The sequence below is a fragment of the Myotis nattereri genome (assembly GCF_964212035.1).
Source record: "Myotis nattereri genome assembly, chromosome: X".
NCBI lineage: Eukaryota > Metazoa > Chordata > Mammalia > Chiroptera > Vespertilionidae > Myotis > Myotis nattereri.
Window position 1 is genome coordinate 147,598,324 of NC_138078.1, and position 26,899 is coordinate 147,625,222.

Consider the following 26,899-nt stretch of genomic DNA (forward strand, 5'->3'; position numbering starts at 1 on the left):
GATTCCCTACACTAGGCTAAACATCTATCCTGGAGCCTCCACAGCCCACTGTACCCATCGTTAATGGACTAACCACACTCCACTGAAATTCTTTCTCTGTGTCTTTCCCCGTACACTGAGCTTCTTCATCTGTCTTCAGTGCAGAGCAGAGGTGACCAGTCAACACTTATGGAACTGGACTGAGTTTACAGCCAATGAATGACTAAATAAGTTCTCTAGCCACCTGCCTATATTTCCTCACATGCATTAGCTTGTTCCTTCATTTATTTCATTGAGCATCTACTATGTGCCAAGAACTGTTCTAGAAGAATGGCTTGTGCGCAAAGAGGAAAAGTTGGAGAGTGTGGTGTCCTGGAAACCAAATGAAGAAGGGATTTCAAGTTTGAGATGATCAACTGTGTCAAATGCTGCCATTAGGTCAAGTAAGATAAGGTCTGAAACTAGAACATTGATATAACAACCAGTGACCAGCGCTTTTGCTGAAGTGCTTGGGCAAAAAGTCTGATTGGGGCTGTTTCAGAAAAGCCCTGGAGCCCTGGAGGAGAATAACTAAAGAAAAACTAGTATAAAGTTTTGCTGTGAAGGAAAGTAAATAAATATATGGTGTTTTATTTTGCTCTGCAGCGTTTTTAAATTGCATGTTGTAAATATATCTAGCCATTGTTTCAAAGCTTCTGGGTTTCCTGTTTTGAGTTAGAAATACAATGTCTGTGGACAGCAACTCTGGCATGAATTTTTCACAGTACATTAACACCTTTGTCCTTTCTGAGGCCTTCCCAATCTTGGAGACCAAAGGATCTCCCTGCTGGTGTCAAAGGCTGTTTTTTTAAAGTAACTTCAAAATCTTGTGGCTGATTCACAACCAGTATCTCCACATCCACAGCTGACCACATCCACTACTGCAACCACATGTGTGACATCAAACCCTCATGTGGCTGCCACTCTTCTCCCCTCCCTGACAGAATGTGGGCCTGTCTCCCAAAGACCACCAGACCACATGTATTAGGACAATAAGGTGAGACAATACAGATCCTCAATGACATGTTGAAGCAGCAGCAGCAGCAGCAGCAGGCATGACCACACCTCACATTCCACATGCCACTTCCCACTGTGGCGCTCCCATATGATCACCCTGCACACTCATTCCCGAACAGGAGAACACTGCACAGCAAGACACATCATTTCTCATAGAGCTCTATTGTGGCATATAATAATAGGTACTCTATATAAATTAAATTAAAAATAAAGCTCCAGCAGGTTGCACAGGTTGGCTGTTAATAAATATATCTCTGGGTAATTGTGCCCCAAGACCAGCTCACGACCACTCTCCCTCATCCAGAGAATTATACAAAAATAAATACAGGCTCAGGGGGGTGGAGGGGGGAGGAGGACATGCCCAGTGCCATTCTGCAAGTTCTCATTTCCACTATCCACCCGTCCCCTGTTCCTCTCCACTGGTATCACCACAGGAGCCCTGTGCTGACTGGAGAGCTCAGGGACGGGGAGGCCTCTCTACAGTCAAGCATTCTCAGAAGTAAAGGATCCACTCACTGTACAGGCCACACATCCCATATGAACCCTCTGGGGATGGTGCAAGGGCTGCCCCTCCCCAAACCCCAGAGGGGGGAGGGACACTTGTTATTGCTGGTCCCACAAGCAGCTCCTACGAGAACCAGGCCAGAGAGAGGCACAGCGCAAGCACCAGGAGGGACATACCACTGTTCAGAGCTACAGGGACCACTACCAGGCCAGCCAGGACTCCCAGAGTCTGGGTCAAGGGCCCCCAGAGCTGGGGAGACAAAACACACACACATTCTGCAGGGGCTGCTAAGGTGGGAGACCTCTTTGGGGACTCAAGGCTTAGGCCTGAACCCTCTTCATCCTGGAAACTCACATGGCACCTGGCCAGGCTGGAAGGACTGATTTCAGCCCCTGAGACGCCAAGGAGGGTGAGATTTTGCCCCTGTGGGCCTGAAACAGCTGGCTCCTTGCCAGATACAGGAACCAAGCTGTCTGCCCATTCAGTGGACTCCATCCGGGCTTCTGTCCCTCCTGGGAACCCAGGTACCCCAGATATTACCCTATTCATGTGCAAAGAGTCAGTGTCCTTGCGCATCCCCTTCTCTGGCGCCCCATTGAACTGCCCCTCTGGACCCAAAACCACAGGGCTGTCACATGCCAAGCCCCCTGCCCATGGGAGCCACACATCTCCCATAGTGGCTACCACAGAACGGGCCCCAGAGAGGATTTCCGGAGGCGATTCCTTGGGGGTGCCTCCTTCTGGACTGGAGGGTATCGTGGAGAGCCCCTCTTCACCCTCCCCCTCCTCATCAGGGTCCTCAGTGTCCTTGATAAGCTCCACACCACGCCCCAGCCGGGCATAGTGCAGTGTGATCTCTTCTGCCAGGGCGCTGTTCAGGGCCCGCTCAGGGCCAGGCCACTTCAAGATCAGGTCGCGGTCCGTGAATATGCCCAGGGGATGGCTAGGAGACACCCCTCCATCTGTGGAGCCCTCCCCGCCATTTCCTGCCCCACCTGCAGCCACAGCAGCCCGCAGGCGGCTCAGGTGGGACAGGTAGAGCTGCTCCAGCTCCTGGTCAATGGAGTCCTCGCTGAGCAGCTCCTCCAACCCACTCATGGCCTCCAAACCCCTGGGGGGCTCGTCCATAATAGCCCCTACCATGGGCTCCTTTCGGCCCCCTCCATTCTCGTTGGATACTTCCCACGCAGCCTCCACCTGTGGCTGACTAGGTTCCAGAAGAGGCCCAGCTGCCCCCTCACTTGCATCAGGCCCCGAGGCCTGGTCCCTGGGGGAGCCACCCAGCCCACAGAGAAAGGAGGAGGGGGGGATCCTGATGGCTGGTGTCTGGTGGACCTCTGTGAAAGCCACAGATGCACTGTTTCTGGGGATGTCACCTTCCTCTGTGAGTCTGCCAGTCACTGTAACTTCAGAAACCTGGGGTGGGGGAGAAATGGAAGGAGATGAAGTAGAGGAGGGGGTGGAACAAGCAGTGAAAACTGGTAACAGCCCACACCCAGACCCATAGGTATTTCTAGATAAAAACTCCTTAAAGGGCCTTCTATAATTCTCAAATTTCAGACTGTCGTCTATATTAAAATAATAAAATCAAATGAAGTAAAGGAGGCTTCCTCCAGATCAGCGGTTCTCAACCTGTGGGTCGCGACCCCTTGGGGGTTGAACAACCCTTTCACAGGGGTCGCCTAAGACCATCGGAAAACACATCTATAATTCCATATTGTTTTTGTGATGAATCACTATGCTTTAACTATGTTCAATGTGTAACAATGAAAATACATCCTGCCTATCAGATATTTACATGACGATTCATAACAGTAGCAACATTACAGTTATGAAGTAGCAACGAAAATAATTTTACGGTTGGGGGTCACCACAACATGAGGAACTGTATTAAAGGGTCGTGGCATTAGGAAGGTTGAGAACCACTGCTCCAGATCATATAGCTGAGGTGAATACTGCTGGTTGGCCTCCAAAACATATCCGGAATATTCACATGAATTTATGCAATTTTTATTTAAAAAAATATTTCCTAGCTCTGTCTTTTGACAAGGCCTAGAAATAATGATCAATTTAGTAGCAACGGGCATACCTAGTCCCCAGATCTAAATAGCATTCTCCACTAAAAGGAGTTAGGGCTCCTTAAATAAATGGCTATTTCCAATTTTGGGGCAGGTAAAGTCCTATAATGTGAAGAAGTGCTCAAAGAATGATGGGTATGTGTCAAAAGGATTGTGGCACCAATCTAAAAAAGCTTCCACTGGCCAGAGGCAGTTTAATTTAAGCATCAAAAAAAATAAGGGCAATGAATTGAAACTCATCAAATACATTTAAAATTCATGAGTTAATAATGATATACCAAAACCAAAAATCCTGTATTTGGTCACCTTTGAATAAGTTGATTTCTTCTGAAAATTGGTAAATAAGAAGGGGAAAATTGCCAAAACCGGTTTGGCTCAGTGGATAGAGCGTCGGCTTGCGGACTGAAAGGTCCCAGGTTCGATTCCGGTCAAGGGCATGTACCTGGGTTGCGGGCACATCTCCAGTAGGAGATGTGCAGGAGGCAGCTGATCGATGTTTCTCTCTCATCAATGTTTCTGACTCTCTATCTCTCTCCCTTCCTCTCTGTAAAAAATCAATAAAATATATTTTAAAAAAAAAAAAAAAGAAGGGGAAAATCAATTATTTATACAGCTTTTTCTATACAAACTATATACCTTCAAGATTTCACACTGTCAAGGTAGCCAGACAGTTGATGTGAGAAAGTTTTTCCTTAGAAATAAATTCTGGCCAATAAACAAAGGGGGAATAAGAGAATTAAACAGAATCAATTCTATTTAAACTACTTTAATAATAATATATTTGTATCTAGTAAATTAATTTAATAAAAGTAATAGTTTAGCCCTAGCCGATTTGGCTCAGTAGATAGCGCGTTGGCCTGTGGACTAAAGGGTCCTGGGTTTGATTCCAGTCAAGGGCACATTCCCGGGTTGCAGGCTCAATCCCCAGTGAGGGGTATGCAGAAGGCACCCGATCAATGATTCTCTCTTATCATTGATCTTTCTATCTCTCTCTCCCTCTCCCTTCCTCTCTGAAATCAACAAAAATATATTTTTTAAAAAGTAATAGTTTAATAAATTGATTAAATTTAATAGATCCAAATAATTACATTGAATTAATAAATTAATAACAACTCAATAAAAGCCCGGCCGGTGTGGCTCAGTGGTTGAGCATCTACTTAAAAATTGAGTAAGAAATGTGTTTCCACATGGGTGCAATCAGCCAAATCCATACTGTGAGAAATTCTACAGGACAAACAAGTTTTCTTGAACAAATTGCAACAAAAGTGAGGAGATTTAAAAATCTAAAAGGACCAATCCATCAACCAAATACAATGTGTTGACCTTTTCGGATCCTAAAAACTTATGAAATAAGGAAATTTGAACATTAACCAAATATTCAATGACACTAAGGAATTACTTTTGTTAATTTTTGTTAAAATTAATGTTAATTTTCTGAAGTGTGATGATGGCACTGTGTTTTTTTTTAAGAGTTATTAATTTTATGAGATACAAACTGAAGTATTTACGCATGGGATAATGTCTAGATTTTTTCCAAAATAATTCCACAGAGAATGGGAGGGGAGAGAAGGGTTGGGATATAAAAACGTAGGAATGGACATGTGTTGAAGTTTGTTGAAGCTGGGTGATGGGTATATGTGGGTTCATTATACTAGTCTCTACTTTTACTTATACTTGAAAAAATATATAATAAAAAGTTAGCACACACATTAACATACATCTCCTGAGTCTCTCCACCCCGTTGTCAGCACCACCATCACTCACCTGGACCACTACAGTCACCTCCTCTTCACAGTCCCCCTGCTTCAGCCTCACCCCTACAATCTATTTCCCTCACAGCAGCCAGAGGGAGCCTGTTAAATCCTAGGTCATGTCATGGCCCTTCTCAGTTGGTGACCCTCCCGTGGCTCCCTTGTTGCTCAGAGTAGAAATTCGATTCTTCTCCATGGTCCATGAGGCCCTATACAATCTGTCCCTGCCATCTCTCCAACCTCACCTCCCCCTGCTGCCCCTCATTCACTGTTCCTCACACACATTAGTCATGGCCCTGCTCTAGGACTTTGCATTTGCCTGGAATGGCCTTCCCCTAGTTATCCACGTGGCTCATTCTCACCTTCTTCACATCTTTGCTCAAATCTCACTTCCCTAGCCACTCTAAAATCTCAAGTTGCAAACTTGTCCCCACCCCACCCTGTTCTCTCTCTCCCCCTCCCTTCCTTCCTCCTTTCCTCCCTCTCTCTCCTTATCCCTTTCCCCCACCCCCTTAGCACTCACCATTATCCAAAACACCATATATTTATTATTCTGTTATGTCTCACACCACTAAAATGTAAGTAAGCCCCAGGACGACATCATTTCTGGTCACTACCATATTCCCTAACAGTGCTTTGCACAGACCAAGCATTCAATAAACATTTGCTAAGTTACCAACTGACATTAAGATAAGCTGAGGTAAAAAAAGTGCATTCTACACTTCCACCATCAGGTTATGATTTGGGGGATCTCCCTCTAACTGAGGGTGGACCCAGAACAAGTCAGCTCCACCACCCAGCCTCCCATTGGGCTGTCTGTCCCGAGGCTTCCAGGGCCTGCTTACCTGATGTGTCATCTGTGGCCATGGACGGAGAGGAGTGGGAGCCACCAGGGGACCCACTGACTCCTGGACATCAAGATGATCTGCTGGAGAGAAGAAAAGGGCAGCATTGGGGTGAGGCAGGCTTACAAGCAGGCCTGGTTTGGTTAAGAAAATCTGTCCTAGCCAATAGGCAGTTTTGCCTCTGAAGCTTTCTGTGACAGTCTAAGGTAGAAGTGCCTCTTAATTTGTATAGAAAGGAAAGAGGAAGAAAAAAATGACAAATATAAGCTAAAACTCCTACCACCTGCCAATTGCTTACCCACAGCAGGGGTATTATCATCCGAGCTCTTCATCCTCAGCTCTTCCTCGTTAGGCCTGTGGGACAAAGGAAACAACACATGGATCTGAGCACTGAGAAGCCAGTTCTGCCATCCACCAGCCACTTCTGAGCCTCTGTGGTGGCTACCCTCACTTGACAGCTGCTGTTCTCTCTTCTGCTGCCTCCTTCCATCCCGATTATAAAAGTCCTACACACTCAATGTAAAAAATTTACAAAATACAGGGAAGCATAAAGCAATAAAAAGTGCCACATTAGCCAGAGACAACCACCATTACCATTCTGGAAAATTTAATTCCAGACATTCTATGAAAGTGTTTAGATTTTGCAGATATAATTTTGCACTGGCTTTGTCCATTTAACAGTAAGAAGCACCATTCAATACTTCTGTAAACATTTGAAATAGCTGCTTATTACTCTCATCATATGGGCTTGCCAGAAGGCATGTGCCCATTCCTGTCCTACTGAGCAGCTAGTTGTTTCTTCTATTTTACACTCACAGAGCAGGCTTCAGCAGAAACGGTTGCCTATAACTTTATGAGCAACCTGGATCATTTCTTTAGGGTATCTTCCGAGCTATGCAGAAACCCATCTTTTCCAAGAAAGAGCAGGTGAGGACTATGGGGCACCGGAAGCAGCAAAAGAGAGAAAGTGACTGGTGACCAGGAAAGAGGTCAGCAGAAAAGGAAGTAACCTGGGGTCGTAGAGGCCTGGATCCCACTGCAACCCTCCTCCCATTGCCATAACAGCCTAGCAAGGCACCTAACCTCCCTGAGCCTCACCCCCTCACCTTAAAATACAGCACAGGGTATCCAGGATGTGCACACCAAGCACAGGGCAGTCAAGAGAAATGAGGACATCAAGCCAGATGCCAGGCCTGATACAGAACGGGGGCTGAATCAATCGTAGATGGTTGTTTGTCTTGGTCTTCCTTCACCAGGCAAATCGGACCCCAAGGTCTGAGTGGCATAAGCCAGCTGTATTTCAGCCAGTCCCTGCCAGGTGTGAGGTCACGGCTCATGGGGAAATCACTGTTCTCATATGAGTATCAAGTGCTTACAGATTAAGGCAGTGAGAAAAGCATTAGCTAAAACATGTACAGAAATCTGACAGGAGCTGAGGCAATTGCTCAGACCTTTCGCTTCCTAGAGGTAATTTGATGATGTTGACATTTCTGAAAATGATTGCAATTTTTTAAAAACACGTAATCAATTACCTTTACAGAAACAGAATATCACTAGCTGACCCAAATACAGTAGTTACTATGGTGTTAGGGACATATACTATAAATTAAATCCTCACAGCAATCCATGAGATAGGTGCTTTTAATCCTCTGAAGTAGGCAGTATTATTATCATCTTACAGATGATGAAATGGAAGCTGAGTAAATGGCTCAAGGTCAGCAGTGAGGATCAAAACCTCTCAACCAGTAAACTGTTGCTACTTGGGTGAGGTAGACCGAGGTCTTACCCCAACCCCATCTCCAATCCTTTCCAGGAGTAGATCAAGGGAGACAGCAACAATAGACAAAATCCTTACCTCCTCCCTCCTTCATTCAGTCTTTTTTTTTAAACCTGCCTTTTACCCACCTATTCATTCCCAGCTTCCCTGCCTTCATGGAACATGTGGCTAGGAAATCACCAGACACAGAAGTGGCTATAAAAAATCTTTTTGTTAGCACCCTAGGGGAAAACTTGAACCATATATATGGATCTAGAGCAGCGGTTCTCAGCCTGTGGGTCGCGACGACCCCTTTGGGGGTTGAACGACCCTTTCACAGGGGTCGCCTAAGACCATCGGAAAACACATATATAATTACATACTGGTTTTGTGATTAATCACTGTGCTTTAATTATGTTCAATTTGTAACAATGAAATTGGGGGTCACCACAACATGAGGAACTGTATTAAAGGGCTGCAGCATTCGGAAGGTTGAGAGAGTCTGGAAGCTCCAGAAGAAATGTGTGTCTTTCTCCATGAACTAGGACTCATGTGTCCCGCCAGAGGTCTTTGGATGAGAATATAGTCAAACCTCGGTTCTCAAATGTCTCCCATCTCAAGCAATTCGCTTCTCAACCCCACAACCCTTTCATGCTGATACCTGTATGATCAGCCACGCATCTCTCAGGCGACAAACAAAGGAGAGAATGCATAAGTATGAGTCAGTTTACCGCTAAACCTCACGTTAACAGCTCAGGAAATTATGCTGTGAATATTTTTGTGGGGTTTTTTATTTTTTTGCTTTTGATGCTGCTTATCATTATTAAATTTTCATTTTTACTGTTTTTTCATTTCCTTTTTGTTAAATTTTCATTTACCCTTCATGTCCTTTTTGTTTTTAAAGTGTTTATAGAACAAACAGTACATTAGACATGTACTGTATATAAGAAAGGTTAAAACAGGTAATCATTTGGGGGTCTGGCATGGATTAATTCAATTTATATTATTTCTAATGGGAAAAAATGATTCCGTTTTTGAACAGCTTTCTGGAATGAATTAATTTTGAGAAATGAGGTTCCACTGTACTACCGGGCCTGGAGTGGGTAACACCAAAAGCCCAGTCATCAACTCCTGCCCATCATGAATAAGAAAGGGGGCTTGGGAGCAAACGGGTTTGGTCCTACACTAGTCCTGTCAGTGGCTCTAAAATCCAGGTCTTTGGATTTGTGGCCTGACATGACTTCTGATAACTTCTTTTGCTGGTGTAGTCAGTCCTTCATTAAAGAAAATGTCATCTTCCTAGGATCTTCTAAAGCAAGCTTCTTCAAGAAGACCCACAGACAGACAGGAAGGGGCAGGGACTAAGCAAGCTGTCCCCTGCCATCTGGCCCAGAGCTAACATACACAAAACCAGGCTTCTAAAAGCACTCCAGAGTCCTTGGATGCATTTGAGAGAAGCGGGTGGGGGATGTGGAGGGAGCAAAGGGGAATTCAGGACACAGCCAACCAGCAGGAAAAGAAATCCACAGTTCAGTTGAAGAAAGTTCAGTTGAGAATAAAGCAAATACAAAACAAATCCTTCAGCCCCCAGAGCATCTCTTCCATAACTGAGGAGGGTGAGAAGAGGGGCAACATACAGAAATCAGGTCAAACAATTCAGAAAGCCCCAAGATCCATGAAGTCAGCAAAAGTACACAGGTCACTCCTTACCTCCAAAATCAGAGATGAAAGCAAAAGACATATCTATTGTTCACCTCTTCCACCTTGAGCCCTTTTCACTGATACACCAAGTCATTTGAAAACCTTCACCTCCGTCCTTCAAGGCAACACCCTTCCCCTTTTACAAACATGGAAACCGAGGCTCAAGGAATCGTGTCTCTACATTCACTAACTACACACCACACTGATAAATCTAAAGAGGGCTCCATTTTTAAGTGTTTGAAACGGAACTTAAAAAAGAAAAATGAAAATCTAAATATCCAGAACTGTCTTTCACAGTAAACATTTGAGGGCAGCTATGACTTAATCAAAAGGAGGCTGGTGAGAGAAATGAAGTTACAGAGCCTCACTAATCAGTAACAGAGAAGAGGGTTCTTAGAAAATGCGGAGAGGGAAGAGATTAAGAACAAAACTGTACTTCCAGTGTGCTTACTAATTTTCGAGAAGGAAACCCACTCTTTTGGCACCAGCCTCACAAATGCCACTTGGTGGTCTCCTCAAGGGCAACCAGCAATAGTGGGCTAGAACACACAGGCCTACGTTGCTCTCGAGAACTAGTCAAGACAGTATAGCATAGAAGGGGCCTGCACGCCAGCGTGAAAATTCTTCCCACCAACAGGAAATTCAATGGCTGCTGACCTCAGATGGCACCCAGAGAAACCAGGGGGTGAGATTTCAGAAAGAAGTGTCATCAGCCCCAGCCTAGGCCAGCCAAGACAGAACAAAAAAGTGAATCTCCAGGCAGAGTGAGTGAGGGTTGACAGCCACCATGGGAAAGAGCAAAGCAGACTTTCAGAGCAGTCACATCACTGGCATCACCACCGCCCAAGTCCTTCGTGAGCACCCCCAACGCTCATGTTTTCAAAGAACTTGGCCAGCCCAAAGTGGGTCACGCACTGAAACCCAAAAGGGAAACTCAGCAGACCCCAGCTCAACCTGAAGATAAGGCTGACTATCGGGGAGGAGGTGCGGGGGAGGTGGGGCACAGGTGGCTTCAGAATTTAGAAACCTGCCCTGTTATACTTGGAATCTGTTACCCTGAGCCATCTGCTTTCTGAAAAGCACAGGGTTTGAATGCGGCTGTGAAAGCCACCAAGTTATGTGGGGCACTGCTCTTTCCCAGCTAGTCTGTGTCAGTGTCAACTCTGGGACTTGGGGACAATCCAGTGGGGTGGGAGGAGGACAGCAGTTTATTGTGCTATGAGCTTCTTTCACAGCAGTAACTTCATTCATCTGGCCGTGACCCAAAGAAACACATTGTATATCATAGTCCAGCACACCGTATGCATATGTAAATATATATACATACATATAACTGAGAAATAACTTACCTTTAGTACGTGGTGATGCACTAATTAGTTCCTATACTATTTTTTAAGTGTTTGTTGGAATCCAGTAAATTGATTTCACAACTCAACAAAGGGTCATAACATGTAATTTTGAATGAAACCAGTCTGCCACCAACCAGCTGTGTTACTGAACCTCTCTATGCCTCAGTTTCTTCATCTGTGAAGAGGGAATAATAGTAATACCTACCTCAGAGAGCTGGATTGAAGAACCATGAGGAAATTGTCTATAAAGTGCTTAATAGTAATCCTCTCCACTTTCCCACTGAGGGAAACTGAGGCTTTGAAAAGGAAAGTAACTTGCCCACCATTGCTCAGCTGGTAGAACATGTCACCTAACCTGATACAGCAGTTAAAAACTGGGCCACTAGAGCAGGGCTGCCCCGTCCTGCCACTTTCATAGCACGTGGCCTTGGCTATGACTTCCTACCAGTTTTCCGTGGATGAAAAGAGGACCACTTTCACACTAAGTTCTCACCCTCCCAACAATAAGATGACCCCTGGCCCGTCTTGTTTCAACTATGATTGATCTGGTTTCCCCTAAGGCTGCCAACTCAGTAAGTAGATTGGGCTCCCATCCTTTCAGATCCAGGTGCGCCTGAAAATTAATTGAGGCCCTACTATGCACCCACCCAGTGACAGATCCTGGAGACACGATGGTGAGCAAACCCGACTAGGAAGCTTACAATTTACTGTGAAGACATAAAAAAATACTCACACTCATTCTTTCAACAAACATTTATTGAGCACCTGTTAAGTGCCAGGCACCATGGCAGGCCCTGCAGGAATACAGAAGTAAATAAAAAGCAGACCATGTCCCTACCCCTCAAGGAGCTTACAGTCTAGCAGGGCAGAGGGTCATCCAATAATCCCCAAATGAAGGTCTAACCACAAACTGAGGTCATTTCCTTCAAAAAAGTAAAGAATGTGCTAGAACAAGGGGACCATGGCCCAGACTACAGGTCAGGGAGAGCTTAGGATGTTTAGAAGGAAAACAAGCAAGGGAGGGGAGAAGAGTGAGAAGCTGCTCAGAGCACTGTGTGGGAAGTAATGGATTCAATCTCGAACAAGGGGAATTTGTGGCATTGGGACATCAGGTAAGTGGAGATACCAAGTTTGAATATATGAGGCTAAAAGAAAAGGCAAGGAGAAAGAGAAGTGCCAGGGAGTTAAGAGGAAAAGCATCCAAGGCAAGGGAAGAAAGTGTTTGAAGTAGGAGTGCTCAACCACTTCAAGAAAACCAAAAACCCACCTATGAAATCTGATAGATGCAGGGGGCCAAAGAACGTGGGAAAACAAGTGCAAGCAACTCTTTAGAGGGGGGTCGGCAATGAAGGGGAGCGTGATTTAGGACTGGCCAGCAGCGGTGTGGACAGAGGTGGAACCAAAGGACAGATTAAGACAGTAGAGATACTGGCATGTGTAACAGCAGATAGAGGATCAGGTGAGAGCAGTGAAAAGCTGCTGGGAGAGAAAGAGAAACTGATTATGTCAGGTTCTGGAGCAAATGGAAGAAAACGGAACCCAGAGCATGAGTGCAGGAACTGGCCTGAGGGAAGATAGGGTCCCCTCCTCCCCTGTAACACAAAGGAGAGAAGTCAGAGGGCAGGCATGGTGAGTTCGTCTTATGGCTTCTAGTTGGTTTCTTGAAGGTAAATAATTTGAAAGAATCACATCAGGGAGGAGACAAAAATGGATCAGAAAAATAGGGCTGCCAGGCAGGGTGGGAAATGATCCTGAATTTGTGATGATGCTCATCTGCTCTACTACACGACATTCCCTAACAGGGCTTGCCTGCTTGGCTGACAGGTGCTATGGGAAAACCAGGGCCTGAAGAAGTTGGAATGAACAGGCTTTCTGGAGGAAACACTCTTAGAATTGAAGTATCAAAATGAGGAGACTGCAAGGGGCACAGGACCAACATTCCCGGTGATGGAAACAGGATGGGCAGGGGCTCTGAGGCAGGAAGGGGCAAGGCACCTTGGAAAAACCGTGGTGATAGCTCAGAAGGCAGAGGACGGTATGAGGTGAAACTAGTAGCCATGGAGGCCAGATTGGGGGAGACGGCAGGGGATGCCTGAAGGCCATGCTTAGGCTTTCTTGGTCTTCGTTTTTAAGAGGAATAGGATAGCTCCTAAGGATGTTAAATCAAGGTGGACCAGGAGGACTCCTCTTCACTCCAGCCCTGGGACATTGGACTCTGGGAACCTGTTTGCCCATCTGGGAAAAAGGGATAAAACAGTCTACCTCACCAGGAACGTTGAAAGGATTAGATGACATTTGCATGCAAAGAGTCAAGTGCACAGACCTCTGTCAGGTCTCAAATGACAAGCCCTCTGTACCTGTCTTTTTCCACCCAGTTCCAACACCAGCCCTCTGACATCTCAGTGCCAGTCTGTGTCTTTTTCCCTGTTTGAAACTAGCACTGTGCCCAGCACATAGTAGGCCTTCAATAAATGCTTGCTGATGGATCATCTCTAAGCCTACGGTTTATCAAAAGCCTGATCTAGCAACTCAGGGAATGCAGCCTTTTCAGTTTCTAAGCATTATCCCTTTGGCTACCATGGATTTCTTCCATGCTTGCACCTGATGTGGCTGCACCCAGTGCACAGTGGGCCTACAGTCAACACTGCCTGAATGGGAAGACCTATACAACAGAGACCCAGCAGGTTAAGACTACCTCCTGAGATCCTCCATCATTTACAAGAGGGCTGGGTCTCAGAAGGCAGCTGTTCTTCAACAGCGCTCCAAGTCACCGGCAGCACACAGGTTTTAAAACAATAATAAGTTGAAATGTACTCGCCAAGAAAGCCACCAACCTAAAAAGAAAATCTTATCGTTGATCTTGCAATGAGCACCAACCTCCCCTTTGCAAGAGCTGAGATCAAAAGATAAAGAAGCTATCAAAAAGCCATCTGCCCACTTAAAATAATATCACAAGTCATGTTAGGAACCACAGACCTGGGGCCAGATATCAAAACAATTGTCTGAACGGGCTGCTTCAATTTCTCCTTAAAACCACCATGTATTTTAAAAGAAAAACACCTTCTCCACCCACATTGGCCCTGCAAGCTTCTGATTTCTCTGTTCCCTTCCTTTCACACTCTAAAATGAGCAAGCTCCATTTACCCAAACTGTTGCGTCTTAAAGACTGGCTCCCACGACAGCCGGCTGGAATGACGTCTTAGGAAAAGGTGATTCTGGGACACAAATAGCTCAATATCTCAGATCTGGATGATGGCTACATAAGGGCATAGATATGTAAAAATCCATTGAGCCCTATACTTAATATCAGTCTACTTTATGTAGCTGTCACTCAAAAAAGCAAAAAAAAAAAAAAAAAAAAAAAAAAAAAAGAAGAGCAAAGCATAATATACTGGAGCAAAATACAGAATTTGTCCTGAATCTTATCAGGCCTTCAAGGAGGAGCTATTTTTAAAAATTGCTCCTATGCCCTGGCCAGTGTGGCTGGCTCAGTTGGTTGAGCATCATCCATGCACCAAAAGGTTGTTGGTTTGATTCCTGGTCTGGGCACATGCCTGGGTTGCAGGCTCAATCCCCAGGGGGGGAGGGGAACATGCAGGAGGCAGTCAATCAATGTTACATCAATATTTCTCTCTTCTACTTTTCTCTCACTCTAAAAATCAATAAACTATTCTTTTAAAAAATAATAAATAAAATTTCCCTTAGCATCTCCTGCTTGGTCTGTCACTCACTGAGCAAACTTGAACAAGCAGGCTTACTCCCGAGCTACCTCTTTCCCCCTCTATGAAATGAGGATAGTCATAGCACCTCCAGCACACAGCATGCACAGCAGGACTCAGGAGAGAACAGACACAAAGCTCTTAGCACGGATATCAGTACATGCCAGCCACTGTTATCTTTTGCAGCTACTACCATGCTTGTTACCTTGCCCATGTTTGCTGCGTCCAATCCAACCACACAAAGTGACTGTCATTCCCCTTAAGCAGATGAGAAAACCGAGGCAAGGCCACACAGCTGGTGACAGGCAGAGCAGAGTTTGGGAGGAGAATCCAAAGACCTGTACATGTGATTCCCTAAGTACTAACACTGGCTAACACCTATGTGGCACTGCTATGAGCCAGGCTAGGTTCTGAGTGCTTTTGCTCATCTCCTGTGAAGTAGGTATTATAATTATCTGTTTAACAGATGAGGGTACTGAGACATAATGCAGTTGGCCAAGGTTACAAGGCCAATATAGATGGCAGATCTGGGATTTGAACCAAGGCACTGATGCCAGAATCCACGCTCTTAATTCTGTAAGGAAAGCCATGTTGCCTGCCCCCTCAGACTAAGCCTCAGGTTACTATGGGGCTCACAGGTCAGTAAGTGGGTGCCTGCCTGCTGGCTCAAGTACCCAGGCACATCTGCCCACCAACTGAGCTAGGCCGTTCTGAACCACTCACAGCCTAAGGCCTTGCCAGGATCACAAACATCTTGCTGCAGCCAGAGGCTTCTGATCCAACATACAAGGTCCAAAAAGCACTTTCCCATTCCCATTTCCAGTCCTCTCACCACCAGGGAAATGTATTTCCCACGCATGGAGAATCTACCTATCCCATACTAGACTTACGTGAGCCCCAAAAGAATCAGGCCTATCTGCTACCCTGGAAAAACTAAGCTGACAGAAATAAAAAACCTAGGAGAATCTTGTCTCAGGGCCTCCTGGGGTTAACTGGTTCTTTCTCCCAGGCCCTGAATAGTCACAGGTGTTATGGCAAAAACACAGGACAAGAGCTTCAGGTACAGGCCCATCTGATTCTGCCTCTGCCAGAGCCAATGCTTCCCTGTGAGAGCATGGGGTCGGCCACTCACCTCTGCAGACTTCAGACTATTAGAGCACAACAGTAAAGAGAGTGCACAGGCTTCAAGGTTAGTCATGGCTGAAATGGAAAAGCCAGGCACCATCACTTCCTTAACCCATTTCTCACTCTGGAACTCTGGTTTCCTGCTCTGTCAAATAGGGATCAGCTTCCCCATCCCCCACCCCCAGCTCCCACACTATCATGTCACTGCAGTTCTTTCCACTCTATCACTGCCTATCATTCACACCAAGCTCATTCCCACCTCAGGACTTTTGCACTTGCTGTTCTCTCCCTAGAACACCCTTGCTCCCATATGTGGGCATAACTACTCCTCTTGATCATTCAGGACTCAGTTTAAATGGCACCTCCTCATTAAAGTCCTCCCTGTTTCCTTTTCTACAAACTCTCTTCCTTCATATCTGTGCATAACTCTACTTAACATCATCCAGGACTCAACTCCTCAAAGGCCTTCCCTGAACATCCCGGCTAAACCAGGTATTCCCTCCCGAACTTTCTCCCCTTGCTCAATTTTACTTTCCCCTCAACAGCTTCCTATGTTTCTTATCTGCTCATTTCTTGTTCTTTCCAACTGTCTCCCATAGGAGCCTGTATGATCTTTGAGGGCAGGAAATATGTCTGCCTTGTTCAGGGCTTTACAGTGGAATTCAATAAATGAATGAATAAAACCCCAGTAATGCAGAGCCTAGCACATGTTTGGCCTCCATTACTCTTTGACTAACTGACTGAATGTGCCCTCCTCCCTGTCCTGGAGAGCAGGCCTGAGGGGTTCCTGGATCAGGATGCTTGTCCTCCATCCTAGACACAGCCCTGCGATGGTGGAGGTGGCGCTGGCAGACATTACCTGCGCCTCACCGGCTTCATGCAGCTCTTCAGCTGCCTGGCCTCAGCCTCCATGGTACCCTGGGACTCGGGCTGTGGCTCCAGCTGCGGCAGCTGCTGCTGCTGGGGCGGCCCTTCAGCGTCAGTGGGTGAGGGAGCGGGTGAGATCCGGAGCAGAACTGTGTAGTTGCGGCCGTGGTTGTTGGCCCAGAAAATGCCCTCGGGGGTCTCATAGCGCACCACGAAGTCCAGGCGCGCCCCATCGCCCGCGCCCTCCGCAAAGGGCAGCTGGAAGGCAAAGCGGTCAGTGCGGCCACCGTCGTCGGGCGAGGAGGCGTACACCTGACCGGACACCAGGCCAAGGCCTGGATCCAGGATGGGATCTCCAGTTCCTGGTCCTCCCGTTCCTGCCACCGGCGGGCTGCGCGGGACGTAGCGCGCTGGGTGGTCGCAGAAGGAAGCCCAGCCGTCGTGTGAGGCCCGCACGTGCACCGCCTTCTCGAAGGAGCGGTTCAGCACGCGCACCAACCCGCGCAGCACCGGCGGGCGCCCCCCAGGCACCCACACCCCGGAACCCCCGGGGACCGCTCCGGGAGGCGGCAGCAGCGCCTCCAGCTCCACCATGACGCGCCCCAAGCGCTCCAGACGGCCCGGTGCAGGCGGCAGCGAAAATGTGGGCACCACGTAAAACCCCCCGCCAGCGGGGACGGGGCACAGTGGTGAGGGCTCGGGGCAAGCCTCCTCTTCCTCCTCCCCTTCATCCCCATCCTCGCCATCGTCGTCCTCGTCAGCCCCGCCGCCGTCGCCATCTTGCCCGGCCACCTCCGCCATCTTGCCCGCCCCGGGCCCGCCCCACGGCCGGTAGCAGCGCAGCTGCGCCAGCGGCAGCCCCAGGGCCTCGTCGGCAAACAGCACCCTCCGCGGGGCCACCGCTGCCTCGACAGAGGTGCGGGGCTCACCCGCGGCCGGCGAGGGGGGCGCAGGAGGCCGCAGCGGGGACTCCACAGGGGCCGTGCGCGCCATATCGGCGGCGGCACCGACGGCACCGGCGGCGGGACCGGCGGGGGCCGGGCCTGAAGGGGCGGGCAGCCAATGGGAAGGCCCGCGCGGGGGGCGGGGAGGGTGTACTGCTCACGGAGGCCGAAGGCGTGAGACGCAGACAGGTGTATCAGGCAGCCAATGGGGAGCCACGCACGGTGACATAGACAGTGAATCGAGCGCAGGAGACGCACGCAGCCAATAGGGACGTCAGAGAGTGGGCGGTGGAAGAGGCAGGGTGATCGGTGAATCAATGAGGAGACCTGAATGGGGGTGGTGTAGGGTCTGTGATGAAGAGAGAAGCAGGACAGCTAATGGGGAAGCATGAGCGGGATTGGCATCTGGGTGGCGGGGTAAATGGAATGGCTACAGGCGACGGGGGCAGCAGGCAGCGAACAGAGAGGCCTGAAAAGTAGGAGATCCCAGGCTTGCGTAGGTAGGTGGTTGAAAGCTAGAGACAGTGAACAGCCAATGGGAGCCACGCGCCGGTGTCGTAGAGGAGGGGTGACGATAAAGGATGCAGCGAGCCAACCGGGAGTCTGTGAGCCTGCTTGAAGCCTTCAAGGGGTGGTGCCAGGGCGGAACTAGTTCTTATGGAGGCCAGAAGGAGCTTGAGAGGTGGTGTGTGAGTGCGTCGGAGGCGGGACTGGAGGGACAGAGCCGATGGGGATGAAGGCGGGAGCAAGGAAGAGAGATGGCAGATAGCCAATGGGGGAGCCAGAGCTAAGTGGAGCCCTCAAAGGGTAGTGCAAAGAGACATAGAAGCGAGATATGAAAGGGCAGAGCCTACGGGAATAAAGAGCCAATAAGGAAGCAGGAGGAGAGGACAGTGCGTAGGCAGTCTGGGCTATGGGGTGATCAAGTAACAGAACCATAAAATGCCTCTTGTGAGTGGATTTACCTGCTCCCTAACCCTCCGTGACTCCCCATTGCCCCTGAACTGTGAATCCCCAAAGCCTCTCAAGACCTAGACTGCACTCTGGTGCGAAATCTAAGAAAGCAAAATGAACTCTCCTGTCGCAGTTACTGGATCTCCTCTGCCCACCTCCAAGCCTTTGCTTGAGTGTGACTAGGCAAGGATGCCCCTCGTTGTCATCCTCGGCATTCTCCAGGACTTGGCACCATTACTGAATGAATGGCCAGATGAAAAATATAACTTTTTTGAAAGGTTAGCTTTTTCTAAGCAGCTCAGCAAAACACTAAGTTTGACTATGCCACCAAGAGTTGATTAGGCATGTTGGCAGACACTGGCTAACATAATCACAAATCCAAGCCCTGTCCTTCTTGCCCCATTCAGTCCTCCACATCCCACAGTGGCCTCACCCCCTTTCTATCTGCCTCCATCTCTTCTACTGTTCCCTCTCCCAAGAAAGCTGCTCTTTCTGCTTCCTCCATCTAGTCAACTCCTTTCACTCTCCTTTTGAGGCCTCACCTATGGGAACCAAATTGTAGCTTTTGTCCACTGAGCATGTTAACTCATACATTTCTCCTCCATCCTAGGAGGATTTACTGAACATCTATTATGTGAAAGGTTTTGACTCAAAGCATCCCTATGAGGAAGGTGGTCCCCCCCAGCAGCTACCTCCTCTCCCCCTCATGTCTCCGTGTCCAGGGGTCATGGGTCAGAAAGGAATATGTTCAGCTGCAAGTAACAGAAGAATCATGAAATAATGGGAACTTAAATAGATAGAACTTTATTTTTGTATCACCTAAAAGTCCAATCTGGTCAGTAGTCCAGGGACTCCTTCCTACCTTCCCAATTAGAGGCTTGTCTGTGGCCAAGTCTAGACCCCAGACTCTCATCCTTTAACAGATCCTATCAGCTCTCCTTTTACAATATTTCCCAAATCCACCCTTTTCTCACCCCCTCCACACCATCACCAGTCCCCTGAACTATTGCAGCAGCCTCTCTCTCACTGCCCGCCCCCCCCCCCCCCGCTTCTACCCTTATTCCTACAGTCAGTTCTACACTCAACAATCAGAGGGATCCTGTTAAATCTCATCTGCTCCCAATTCTCCTGTGGCCTCCTCCTACAAGGTCCTGCATTGACTAACCAACCCTCTTGTCTCCTCTCTGACCTTACCTCCTACACCTCTGCCTCTCTCTCACACTATTATAACCTTACAACCTCCTTAGCAGACCTTGAGAAAATCAGACACATTCCCACCCACCTCAGGGCCTTTGCACTGGCTGTTTCCTCTGGAATTACTCAGAGTGTACATGGATCCCTCCTTTACTTCCCTTCAAGTCTTTGTCAAAGACCCCCTTCTCTGGGGATTTTCACCCACCTCTTTGTGTTTTTTTTTTGTGGGGTTTTCTGTTTCTGTTTTTGTTTGTTTTTTATATATTTTCATTGATTTCAGAGAGGAGGGGAAAGGGAAAGAGAGATAGAAACATCAGTGGTGAGAGAGAATCATTGATTGGCTGCCTCCTGCATACCCCCTACTGGGGATCGAGCCCACAACCTGGGCATGTGCCCTGTCATGGAATCACACTGTGACCTCCTGGTTCATAGGTCAATGTTCAACCACTGAGCCATGCCAGCCAGCCCTACCTCTTTGTTTAATTCTGCCCACTGTCCCCCAGAAGCCTTCATTGGAGAGGATGTAGTCCAGTACAGAGAAGAGGTGATGAACTCTGTCCCTCTCTGCCTACCTGACCCCCAGTTCTCACTCTGCAAGGGTCCTGGCTCTCAGCAGCAGCAGCCTCCCCCTTCCCCCCGCACACACACACCCTGAGCCTCACTCAAGTAGCTTCCTGGGAGTCTTTGGGCCACCACTCTCAGTTTTCCTCCTCTTTCTCTAGCCACTCCTGTGACAGTAAGGGAGAGATGGTCTGGGAAGGCATAAGGAAGGTTCAGCCCATACCTCTAACCCTGAAAGAAAAAACCAGCCCCTTCCCTTAGGAAGGGCAAGACTTGGGACAGGGAATGAGGCCTCAGCTTCTAGAACTGGCCTGGTTAATAGTTACTCAGCAAGTGTAAGAAATGTTCAGGCCCAAGTCCATGGGGAACAAGGGGTCAGCTTCCCAGGACTCCTTCTTGACAAGTACACTAATCCTCCCCACCACCACCACCACCACCCCCGGCCGCTTGCTTCCAGCCATATGCCACAACTGTTAAGCCCCTGCTGTACACAGGGTTCCTACAGGTCTCAACCTGAGAACCTTACCCCACCTTGGTGCATCCCCTGGATGCCTGGCACACAGGCCATATTTGGGTCCCAGACATGTCCCACCAACTCAGAAGCTTCAACCAGTGAAAGTTTTGTTTTGACCTAATGGTAGGGAGGGTTGGGTTTGTGTGTGTGTTTTTTCAATTGTCGTTGTTGGCTGGTTTTTTTAAGGTCTTTTTTTTTTCTATTCACTTTTTTTTTTCTTCTTATCTTCACAAAGCCAAGCCAACAGGCCCCCTCTGGGCTTTTCCAGAAAGGTGAGTCTGAGTTGAGGAAAGAGGCTCTCCTTTTATTGAGAGGGGAGGAATAGAGGCAAAGGGGTGAAGGGGTGGGTCTTGGGCACAAGGTTTGTACCATGTGAATAAAAATCTGTTTCCAATTTCTCTTCCCCAGGCCTGAAACCAGTCTTGCGGATACTTTGGAGTGAACACTGGATGACACAATCCTGGGCCATGCCGGGCATTGGGGAGCCGGGGACTGGGAGTCTCAGCCATGGCCTGTCAGGAGAAGCTCCTGGGTGCTGGTCTCCCCTGTTGAACATTGATTGGAGGAGGTGCTCCCTGAGGTGAGGAAATGCAGCCACCAATTCTTGGACAACCTTAACACCGCACAACCTTCAAGCCCCCCAGAAGAACCTGAGAACCTCCCTGTCATTGCATCCTAGTATTTAAAACCTGAGACTGTTGGGCTCAAGGAAACTTGGGGGTTTCAAAGTCTGGCACCAAAAGGCAGGGCCCCGCACCTGCCAGCTCTGTGATCTGGGACAAGTTTTTTGACTACTTTGCGTCTCCATTTTGTTCACCTGTGTAATGGCCATGATGTCAAGATGGACCTCAACGGGCTTTGGTGAGGATTGAATGTGACCATGTTGTTGTTGTTGTTAACCCTCACCAGATAATATTTTTGCATTGATTTTTAGAGAGAGTGGAAGGGATGGGGAGAGACAGGGAGAGAGAAACATCGATGTGAGAGAGACACATCGATTGGTTGTCTCCCCCATGCGCCCTGACCAGGGCTGGGGATCAAGCCTGCAACCGAGGTATGTGCCCTTGACCAGAATTGAACCTGGGACCCTTTAGTCCGAGGGCCAGCACTCTATCCATTGAGTCAAACAGGCTAGGGCGTGAATGTGACCATTTGTGAGAAATGTTCAGCACTATGTCTGGCGCATGGAGAATTCAAGATAAATGTCAGCTACGGGGATGTTGGCAGATATCTGGACTCCTAAAGCCTTGGAAATGGGGATTTCTCTAAGTCAGGGGTGGGCAACCTTTTTGACACGAGGGCCACAATGGGTTCTTAAACTGGACCGGAGGGCCGGAACAAAAGCATGGATGGAGTGTTTGTGTGAACTAATATAAATTCAAAGTAAACATCATTACATAAAAGGGTACGGTCTTTTTTTTTTTAGTTTTATTCATTTCAAACGGGCCGGATCCGGCCTGTGGGCCATAGTTTGCCCACGGCTGCTCTAAGTAGAAAGTCACAAAGGCTGAGGCAAAAGCATCAGGCCATGGTATCCCTGACTATGAGCGGGCTGGGCTTCGTGAGGATGGGTGCATTAATACTGGAGTCCTGGTCAGGACCTTCCCCACAAGGTGGCCTCTGGGTCAGAGCTCTCAGGCCATGATGAAATGAGACTTTTCTCCCTGTCCTCAGTGATGCTCAGTGGATTCTGGGAGCCAGTGATTCTCAGACTCTTCCATTCTGGGAACTGTGGGGCGTGGGGAGGACTCTCTGATTTTTCCTCCATCTAGTAATTTCCCTCACCCTCTGTGGGAAGATGGGTTGCAAGGATGTCCAGAGCTCCCCCTTCCTGGTCAGTAAGAACAGTGATGACCATAGCAATGCCATCTAAGGGGGAACTGAGGCCCGAAGCAGGGCAAATCCTCTGGAAACCCAGCCCTATTCCATTTTTTCCCTGGTGTTTCCCATCCACACATAGGGGTTTGGTGCCTCTGTTTCTTTTCCCGGAGACCCTCAAATAGCTTCTCACTCACAGAGTAGGGTCTGTGAACACCCAGGGCGCCCTGTGATTTATTTGATTTCTTTTCCTTTGTTGTTTTTCCTAACTCTACACACTTTTGTTTAAAAAAAAAAACTGTGGTTTCTCATGAGTCCTGTTATCTCATTGATAGCTCTCACCTCTGTGGTGAGGGGAAGAAATATTTTCAGATGACTTGTAAAGGGCAAGAGAAAAACCAAAATTTCAAAATTTCCGTTTAAGTCACATAATCAAGAAGAGGAGAAACGAGAGAGAGAGAGAGAGAGAGAGAGAGAGAGAGAGAGAGAGAGAGAGAGAGAGAGAGAACTATGAGAGCCCCCCCCACCCAGTGATAATAAGTGCACACAGTCATCGAAAAAAATTGGATTATTAGAAGAGAGAGGTGGCTTCCACACTGTGGGTTTTCTTCTCGGTATAAAAGCAAAGTTGTTTTTGATATATGACAGTTTCCCACAAGCCAGGCTGATCTTTTTCTGTCAGTCTACTTCACCAAGGTGAGTGTTCCCGCTCTTCCCCACCAGATGCGGGTCCAGTGGAAGAGATGACAATGAGGTAGGCACTGGAGGGTCAGAAGTCCTCCATATAGTCCAAACACATGCGGCTACTGTGGTCCTGGTCAGGTAAGGTATTTTTTACAATAATAATAATAAATGCCAGAAGACTGATAGGTAAAGTACTTAATCTATGCTTGGGTGGAGGCAAAGATAATTAAATTGATATGTAGATGGGTAGGATTTTTTAAAATATGTCAACTGCCAATCTTTATGAATTTCAGATCTTTAAACAGCTTGAAATGCTGTCCAGGTATAAGTGGAAATTTCAATTACATCTCTCACCTCTCTTCGTCTCTTCTCTTTTAGTATCGCCCATCCTTCTGTCTCTATTCGCCCTGTCTCACTTATTCCATATTTATCTGACCCGCTCTTTCTCTGTCTGTTGCCCTGACTCAGATTTTCCGTCCTTCTGTCTTTATCTGCTATGACCATTTTTCCTGTCTGTGTCCTCTGTCTTGACCACACTCCATCTGATTCCTTTCCTCAGTCTTTCTCCCACCATCTCACCTGCTCTCTTGTCTTGCCTTCCCACCCAGCATACAGCACAGAACTTTATACACAGTTGGAGCTCAATAACAGTGTGTGAATAATGCTGATGAGGACATTTACATTTTATAAGAATGATCATCAATTTTGTGTGCTCCGATCAAAGGAGGACCATGAGCTGTCGGGTCAGGTTGTGGGCTCAACTGAACTTGTTCTTGCATAAAAGGAGACCCTCCTGGAGGGCACTTGATGCCATTGTCAACTGTGGTTTAACTGTGTGGTCCTAATCCCAGGACCTTGTGTGTGTGTGTGTGTGTGTGTGTGTGTGTGTGTGTGTCCAGAATCCATGTCCAGGAACAGAACAGGCTGTTCAAGGCTGGGATGAGTTCATCTCTGCAGGCTTAGCAAGTGCTCAAAAAGTTTTAGCTGTTAGTATTTTTTAACTCAATTAGAATCACACTATTTATTGGCTTTGTTACTGTTTTATTCAATTAATAGGAGCATTTTTGTAGATCACTAAAAATTGTTTCAACATATGATCTTTCACGGATGTCAAAACTGACCTCACATTGGCATGAACCATGATTGATTCGACCAAATGCCCATCACTGGACATTTGGGTTGTTTCTCGTTTTCCCCCATAGTCATCCCTGATTAGTCCCTTGGATTCCTGAAAATAGAGTTCTTATGGCAAAGGGTGTGTGCATTTTTAAGGTTTTTGACCCTCTTTGCAAACTGTTCTTCCAAAGGTTGTGCTGTTTTATGCTCCCTCTACTCAATCTAACCCTGGGTGGGTATTGTCATTTTTAAATCCTTTACTCAACATAACAGGTAAGAAAAAAAATTACCACATTGTTGAAATTTACGTTCTTTGATTACTTAACTGTTTATTGACTATTTGTGCTTTGGGGGGTCTGGTGTCCTTCATCCTAATAGGGTGTTCATCTTTTTTTCTTATTGATTTACCATAGCTCTTTATTTAAAAGGATATTAACCTTCCATCAGTCCTACATATATAGCAAATATTTTCTTTTTCTATTTGTTCACAGTGTTTTGTGATACTTGTGATGTTTTTATATAGTCAAATAGATTAGCCTTTTCTTCTGTGGTTACTGTCTTTGGTTTTGTGCTTAGAAAGTCCTTTCCCACTTGAAAATGAGATGTGTTCACATGTGTTGGAATCAGACCCAGCCTCACCCCAAGCCATCTGTGTGATTTTTAGCCAGGCATCTAAACTTTCTGTACCTCCATTTCCTCATACATACTGTGATAGTAATAATAGTATCTACCTCAAATGTGGTTGTGAGAATTAAATCTATTAACCATGTTAAGTTCTTAGCATAGGGCCTGGAATACAATAAACCCAAGATCCATATTAGCTATTATTATTTATCTTTTTTAATGGATCTGGAATTTATTTTAGGTTATATGATGATGCTGATATTTCAAACTGGGCAGGGAGGGGTTAGTGGGAAAATGGACTAATTGTTCATTCAATCATTTTATTTTTCCCTTAATTATCCCAGAAACATTTATTAAACCATCTATCCTACACCATCCCCCAGTTTGGGCAGTCATCACAAACTCCATTCCCTGTAGTCATGGGTCTGTGTTTGGGCTTTCTTTTCTGTTCTGTTCCTCAGTGCCTGCTCTTATACTAGAGCCATACCACTTTGCTGATTATTGCTTTGCAACACAATACAATACCCAGCCCTAGGTGTAGCCCTCATGTTGCCCTTTGTTATTCCTCATCATTTCAGGCACCATCCAGAGGCCAGCAACTGTTCTTATTTGGGGCATTCTCTCTCTCTCTCTCTCTCTCTCTCTCTCTCTCTCTCTATATATATATATATATATATATATATATATATATATATATAGTTTCTCCTCTCAGAATCTCTCACTGTCTCTATTGTTCTTTGTCTCTCATTCCCCTGGATAGAGGAGCAGTTGTCAACTTGAAGCTCTACACCTAACAACTCACCTTGACACAGAGTGGAAGGGCCCTGGCCCTCACCTATTCCACACCTCTCCCCTTCCCACTGTATAAGAGGAGCAAATTAAAGCCCAGAAATGGGTGAGAGGGCCTCTCCCAAGTCCTCACAGAAATACATTGGCAGATTTGAGACCCTATCTCAGCTCTTAAGACTCTCAGTGGAAGCGTTGCTCTCTCTCCCCTACTCTGAGCTTCAGTTTACCTCTCAGCATCCATGAGGGGGCAAGGGGACATGGGCTGTCCCCCATCTGTTGCCATTCCTCATTCTGTCTTCTCACAGGTGGGACCCTCACTAAGGCAGGAGGATCCATGGTCACAGTGTGGGGCTTAGCCTCCCAAGAGCTAGCTGGGTGGGTCCCGGGGCCTCATGGGAAAGGAGGCCTCGTGGGCAGAGGGTGGTGTTACTAGGAGGACATCGGTCAGTGGATCTGACTATGGACAGAGTTCAGCCATGTCCCCAGAGTTGGCACCGGTTCCCAGCGCCTTTCCGGAGAGCCTGGTGGTGGTATCTCTACTAGCAAAGGCCAGGGCTTTTCCTGCTTCCTGCGACAAGGCCCTCACCAAAGGTGCACCAGCCTCAACCTCCCCTGTCTTCCTTCCCCATCTCCGGCAGAGTGACCGTGAGTCTGGAACATTGTCCCAGAATGGATAGGGAGTCTGAGGTCCTGCAGTGTCCATTCATAGATCACTGACATTTTGCTAAGCATTTCATGGAAGATGGGGATTGTTATTGTCCCAATTCACATAGGAGCCTGAAGAGAATTGTAGCTAGTTAGTAGCAGAGCCTGGCTCCAGGCTGGAGAAAGGAGAGGGGGTAATCCTGACTCTCCTGCCTTCACAGAACTTGGGATGGAGACTGGGGGAGGGGGGTTGTTATTGCAATTCCAGGCCTGGTAGGTGAAAGACCCAATGAAGTAGTGAGCTTTCTGTCCTTTTGGGAGTTTC

At 47.3% G+C, this 26,899-nt stretch overlaps 1 protein-coding gene across 1 annotated transcript; it reads right to left on the bottom strand.

Moving 5' to 3' along the window:
* Positions 1 to 584: 584 nt before the first annotated feature.
* On the bottom strand, positions 585 to 17,742 carry PPP1R3F (protein phosphatase 1 regulatory subunit 3F). The gene is made up of 4 exons (XM_081081503.1): positions 16,724 to 17,742; positions 6,513 to 6,568; positions 6,215 to 6,297; positions 585 to 2,956 (listed from the first exon to the last, which is right to left on the bottom strand). The coding sequence occupies exons 1-4, from the start codon at positions 17,722 to 17,724 to the stop codon at positions 1,664 to 1,666; spliced, it is 2,433 nt and encodes an 810-aa protein (XP_080937629.1). The 5' UTR covers positions 17,725 to 17,742; the 3' UTR covers positions 585 to 1,663.
* Positions 17,743 to 26,899: the final 9,157 nt, after the last annotated feature.

Coding starts and splice junctions, on each gene's coding strand:
- PPP1R3F (XM_081081503.1), bottom strand. CDS start 17,724: ATGGCGCGCACGGCCCCTGTGGAGTCCCCGCTGCGGCCTCCTGCGCCC. Junction 6,298..6,512: donor TGATAATACCCCTGCTGTGG/GTAAGCAATTGG, acceptor TCTTCTCTCCAG/CAGATCATCTTGATGTCCAG. Junction 2,957..6,214: donor GGCCACAGATGACACATCAG/GTAAGCAGGCCC, acceptor CCCCCACCCCAG/GTTTCTGAAGTTACAGTGAC.